We start from the raw sequence: 6,485 nt of genomic DNA, 5'->3' as shown, positions 1-6,485 counted from the left end.
CGAAAAAGAGCCGCATGATGATGGAATAAGACCTCTAGTTTCCTTTTCTTTCCCATTTAATGTCCTAAATTCCTAAAACATAAAATAGGTACGCATTGTGTCTTCTATTCCGCACGGCCAAAAAAATAAATAAATAGTTTAGACTCATTGCTTGCTGCATTTTTTTTTTTTGGTTTTCTTATTTTACTTCCTTTTCATTTTAGTTTAGAAATTAGCATTGTTCTTAGAAAATCTCAAGTTGTATCATCCATGATAGTGTACCAATCATTAATGGAATGTTAGTTCGGTTTATTTTCAACAAAAATTTACATTTATTGTTAAACATGAAAAGGGGCAGGAGAGTAAGTATAAAATACCAAGGAAAAATATACGAGATGAAACAAAAATAGATTGTATTCATTAAATTTTCAAAAAGGTCGCAAATACAAAAAACCAAGATTAGGGACACAACTAAGTGTCACCCATCTCAGTGGGGCCAGCTCCTCCCATGGTCTCTGTATCTCCTTGGCCACCTAATTGATCTCCCCCCTTGTCCTCGTCATCTTCTTGAACCTCAAACTCGACGAGTCACTAATTGAATTTGTTCTTCACCTTTGTTAGATCTCTTCCTACTTGGATGTCAGTCGCCATCTGATCATACAACTCTTTGGCATCCTTAGTATAGTTGGCGTGGGCCTTGATCTTCTCAAACTCCTCCTTGGACAGCAGGTGATCTATCTTATTAATGGCCATGATGAAGCAAAACATGAAGCTTGGGTGGTTAGCTCGCCAAGATCCTTGTTGAAACCTTTGGATTTGAGGAAGACCTCTACTGTTGCGATTCGAGTTTTATCCAGGGCCACCTCATTGGCCACTCTTTCTTCTTGGAACCTCTTCTGCTCCTCTTCATAAGTTGCCCTGAGAGAATTGGCCTCGATGATGGCGTGATCCCTCTCTTGTCTTGCCTCGGCCAATTCTTTTTCCAAGACTTCCACCTTCTTCAATAGAGGCGCAACTGACTATTGAGCATCCCACCAAGAAGCATACTTGTGGAACATGTTAGCTATGAAAGCAATGGCTGAAGCCCAAGCGATGGCCAGATGGTCCTCGAGCTTAGGCCTGGGTAGGCAAATATTGCCCAGTTAAATGCGCTCAACTGATCTTGTATATTAAGTGGCCAAATAGTCAAAATTTACAGTCCAAATGGTTTGCCCACTTCTTAGCGTCCAATGCAAAGTACAACTCTTAGTGTCCATCCTCGAAATTAGTTCTTTCCGTGAATTTGAATTTCCATGCTAGCAAAGTGATTGCAGTAACTACAAGAATAAAATGTGTATCAGACGGAAGGGCCCGAGGGTTGACAGCAGGTCGATCGCTTAGATTTCCGTTTCCATCCAATACTCAGATAATTTTGATTTTTCCCCTAGCTTGTATGGCATTATAATCCGACTAAACGGCTTTGAGAGACGAGCATGCACTCGCAGGAAATCCTTCAGTCGAATCTCACTGCTTTTGCCAGAGGATACTTTACAATTTCTTTATACCAATCAACTACTGCAAGCCCAAAAAATTCAAAGATGGTTATTTTATTATTTCCTGATCAAGTGAACATGCTATAGAAAGTAGCTTCAACATGCACTACATTAGTTTGCTCCGCCCGTAGAATAATACTTTATTTCACCAGGTCTATCCTCTTCTTAATCGTTGACCCTGGTTAAAGTGCTAGAGTTGATTTGGCAAATCACTTGCTGCAATACGGACTACAGAGTTGCCAACAGTTTCAACATAGGAAAATTTCCAAGGAACAGTAAACCCAATTGGAATACTGAGTTATAACTATTATACGATTGCAACCACCTCTTGAACACGAACACTGCTCGAGGGGGTTTTTTTTTTGCGCGGGGGGGGGGGGGGGGGGGGGATTGAGTGGATATGGCCACAGAAGCTCCTTTTTTGACGCACCTCATTTATTGGATGTAAGTGTAGCCAAGTCATATCATGTCACGAGGCATTGTCTTTTAACTTCACACTAAATAAACTGAAACCAAGTCAACAAGGAAAAGAGGATTTTATTTTTATTATTATTCTTTAGATATCAAACTGGACAGAGTTACGAACCTGTAATCAAGTTCTAAACAGACATTGTTTCATACAAAAATAATGAGCATAACACGAAGCTCGACAAAACGTTCCAACTATAAGTTCCATGCAACGGGGGAGGGGGAATGGGTTTTTTTTTTGTTGGGCGGGGGGGGGGGGGGGGGGGGGGCGGGGTGGTTTACTAACAAGATCATTCTAACTCTTCAGCAGCTTCAAATGTATATCTATGCATAGCTTGCTATCTGAAATGCACCATTCCAGTAAATTATAGATCGTAAGCTATGCAGGCAATGGTTACAATTAGAAGCTCTTGTTTACAGCAGATAAGGGATTCTATACGCACATATATGCACAAGCCATACAAGAGAGCTTCTAATCTTCACCTTAAAGGACACCACCTCAGCCGTATGTATCAATACAAAGGGGGAAACACCTTAGTAGTAGACATGTATCAATGCAAAAGGGAAAACACCACATAGTAGACATCTATCAATACGAGGAAAACACCACATAAGCAAAATACAACTGACTAAGCCTCTTTAAGCTTAATGCCAGAAACAACCCAGGAAGCATACTCAGGCATGTTCAGATCCTTTGATGCACCTTTTCTAATTACTACGAGACATCATAAGAAGCACAATCAGGCATGTTCAGTTCATTTAATGCCTTTTTTTTAAGGATTAGCAGATAGATATCTCTACTTAGCCATGCTGATGCTATATAACAAAAGCAAGCAAAGGTGTACTGGCCTGGAGCACTAGTTCAATGCAAGCTTAGTTAAAAAGGCTATAGATAATATTCCTGTCCATTACTAACAAATATCTAGGCAAATCACCAACTTCACACCAAAAACAAAAACAAGAATCTAGGATAATACCCCTTAGAAGTACAACTCCAACAGAAAAGCTTCTAACTAAATCACAAGTGACGAGTAATGTCTAGCTAGAAAAAATAGTTAATAACATGTCTAAATTTGGTTCTCTAGTCCACAGAAGCACGCTACAGCTCTGGTGATGCTCTTCTATATAGTGTCTCCCCGCTAGTGCTTTGATTATCTACCCAAATCTGAGCCTGAAGATGCAACAACCAAGAGACCTGAGTGCAACTCCTACAGGAAATGCTTAAGGAGAGATCTACCTGGCATAGGGATGATAACGCCCACCACCACTATAGCCTGCTCTACTTCCATACAAACCTCCTGAACCACCATAACCAGCACCAGGGCCAGAATCATATCCAGCACCTGCACCAGCTCCAGAATAACCGCCATAACCACCTCCACGGCCATAAGCACCTAAGCCACTCCCACTATAGCCCCCACCAAATCCCCCGGCATAGGAACCATAGCGGCTAGAATAGCCAAGTGAAGGCTCTCCCCGATACCCAACATAATCACTACCACCAAAGTCGCCATAGCGACCAAATTCACCGCCGCCATTATATCCACCATAATCACCATACCTACCACCAATACCGCCAAAGGACCTATAAGGGGCAGGGCCAAAACCGCCACTGCTAAAACTGCTATACGAGTTGCCAAATCCACCAAAATTATCACCATATGGACGACCCCTAGATTCACTACCATAAGCAGAAGCAGGTGCTGGGTTTGAGGGTTTCTTTGGTTCAGCCTTCTTGATCTCAACCTACAACAAAGAATCATGTTAACCTAGAATTTCAACCTGCAGATTAATCTGAAAACCAAGCACTCAAGAAGTATAACTAAGCAATGAGAATCCTACTGCCTATCCTCTCATAGAACTGCTTAGTACTCAAACAACCAAAGGCAATTGAAAATAGGAAACAAGCTAATGCAAACAGCATTTTTTTGAAATTCCCCCATGAGGAAAATTTCAAATTGATGTTGCTTGTAACTTGGTTTATTAACAGCACATCTTCCACACCAAGTACATCTGATATCATATCAAACCATTGGACAAAACTCACCTGAGTACCTGCCATGTCAATCATATTTCCATCAGATAGTAAACTATCAACAACTTGTTCATTGTCGAATACAACGAATCCAAATCCTCGAGAACGTTTAGTGACATGATCTCTAATGATCTCGTGCTCCACCACTTTTCCATACTTCGAGAAGAAGCTCTTGAGCTCATCTAAACCATAATAGGTTTCAGTTTAAACACAAAATATATTAGTCCAACACAAGATAAACCAGTCTAAGCATTATGATACTCCGAATCTTCATAATAGGCAACATACCTTCATTTACAGAAGTAGGAATTCCACCAACAAAAATTTTCTTTGTCTTGAAGTCCCTAGATTCAGAAGATCCTTTTGGGATGGTTCTTTTAATTTCAACCTGGCAATAACAGCAAAATTCGTATATTCTGTCAAACCCACAAGTCATGCCCTCTTAGATCACAATGAACCACTCCAACAAATTCACTTTACCCAGCATCAAACTAATTGCAAAACAAGATATCAAACACAAAACATGAACAGAAATTACAAGGCTACCCAAAAATACAGTCAATAGAGAATTAGGACAAAAAACATCTGTAGGGACTACAGAGGATCCTTGAATCCATCTCTGCCCTTCAGATGTATCAATATATCATGAATTACAACTAGTAGTAATGATAAGCTTCTCAACAAATGACTTTAAAGTATAGAACAACAAACGGTAGAATAATATTTTTCCAATCATGTTCCCCAAAAAAAAGGAGTTAAAAACACTTCTCCGGCTTCTTGTTTTGAGTATAACATCATAGCAGTCAACAAGTGAAAGAGTTCAGCTGACATCAGCCAGTCAGACCTCAGAAATATGAATACCAACAATCTACATAGGAACTAAACTACAGTTATAGCGCTATAAATGATGGTCAAATCCACTCACTTGTTTCCCATTGATGATATGGGTTTCAGCAATAACAGTGTCAACAACAGCAGGATCAGCATAAGTAATGAAACCAAAACCTCGAGGCCGACCTGTGCTCCTATCCTTCATTATCACTGAGTCCGTTATCTCCCCATAGTTGCCAAAGTACTTGACGAATTGGTCTACAAAAGAAACGGGTGTCACAAATCTACACTACTATAATAAAGATCAAAACCATTTCAATATTACTGAATCCCAATCAGGATAAGTTTTTATTCCCAAGAAGAAAGACGGTGAAAAGCAACTTTCTGCTGATAGCATCAACAAGCCCACACCTAGGCCCTAACCTATATACAACACAAAGTTGGTCAACACAAGCAGCTTAAAAAATTAAACCACCCCCGCACGGTACAAATTTACACTAATATACCATAAAATCAAAACCAAGATCACTTCAATATTACAAAACCTTTTACCCATAACATCACCATACCCAAACCCATACAACACAAGAACAAAAATACCCCCAAAAATTCATATATACAAGCATATACATGTACGAAGAACATCCAAATACGATTATGTCAAAAAAGACGAAAAATTACCTAGCGTAGTATCTTTCGCTAAACCTCCGATGAAAATCTTCCTGCAATCGATAAGAGAATAAACACTTCAACCAATTCTGCAATTGAAACAAATTATACCCAAAATAAAACCCTAGAAAGCAAAATAAGTACACAAATAAATAGAGAGACGAGGGGAAAACCAAACCCGGGGCTAGCGCCATCGCCGAAGTCAGATTTCTTAGACCCCATAAAAGGAGATGAGTTCTGCGATATGGGTTTGGATCTGAGAGAGCGCGGAGAGAGAAAGCGTTCTTCCTTTTTCCTCTTCAGCTAGGGTTTGTTGCCTCTGGGTTTTTGGCTTTTCTTTTTTGGTTATTGTTTCGGGAGACGATATCGACTACTGGCGAGCGTGGTGTTTATATAGAGAAGAGGAGAAGAGAGCCTCTTCGCCGCCTATGCTTTTGGGTGGACAAAATAAGAAATAATAATCAACCCCCAAGAATTGATTAAAAAAGAAAAAAATGAAAAATGAAATTAGTGTTCGATAATTAATAGTACCAGCTAAGGGTGTACGCGAGCTAAACCGCTCAAGTTGGTCAAAAGGTTGGTTCAAACTCGGTTTGATCAAATTCAAATTCGAGATCAAGCTACTCGTTCCTTATAATAAGTCGAATTCAAGTATCAATAGTAACTACTCGAGCACTCGAGAACTTAATCAAATACTTATATATTTTAATTATAAAATGTAGATGTAGCATTATATCCCAAATCCCAATAGGTTATCCATGTCCAAAGAGATTTTGGGCAGGATGAATATTCCAATTATGATGTTGAACTTGAAATGGGACTAATCTTATTTATACCCATCAATTGATGAAAATTTTTGAAAAATACTTGGGTATCCATTGGGGTTCAAATATCTCACCAAAAATTTACCCTATCAATTGTTGTATATCTTTTAATAATTCAAGGGAACCATTTTTATTTTTTTTAGCTAG

At 39.3% G+C, this 6,485-nt stretch overlaps 1 protein-coding gene across 1 annotated transcript; it reads right to left on the bottom strand.

The window, feature by feature from the left end:
* Positions 1-2,837: 2,837 nt before the first annotated feature.
* On the bottom strand, positions 2,838-5,876 carry LOC113690350 (uncharacterized). The gene is made up of 6 exons (XM_027208207.2): positions 5,693-5,876; positions 5,527-5,567; positions 4,940-5,103; positions 4,303-4,402; positions 4,027-4,196; positions 2,838-3,725 (listed from the first exon to the last, which is right to left on the bottom strand). The coding sequence occupies exons 1-6, from the start codon at positions 5,734-5,736 to the stop codon at positions 3,213-3,215; spliced, it is 1,032 nt and encodes a 343-aa protein (XP_027064008.1). The 5' UTR covers positions 5,737-5,876; the 3' UTR covers positions 2,838-3,212.
* Positions 5,877-6,485: the final 609 nt, after the last annotated feature.

The sequence above is a fragment of the Coffea arabica genome, chromosome 5c (genome assembly GCF_036785885.1).
Source record: "Coffea arabica cultivar ET-39 chromosome 5c, Coffea Arabica ET-39 HiFi, whole genome shotgun sequence".
In the NCBI taxonomy this organism is placed as follows: domain Eukaryota; kingdom Viridiplantae; phylum Streptophyta; class Magnoliopsida; order Gentianales; family Rubiaceae; genus Coffea; species Coffea arabica.
The sequence above is the reverse complement of the archived record's forward strand: the minus strand, read 5'-3'. Positions and strand labels throughout refer to the sequence as shown.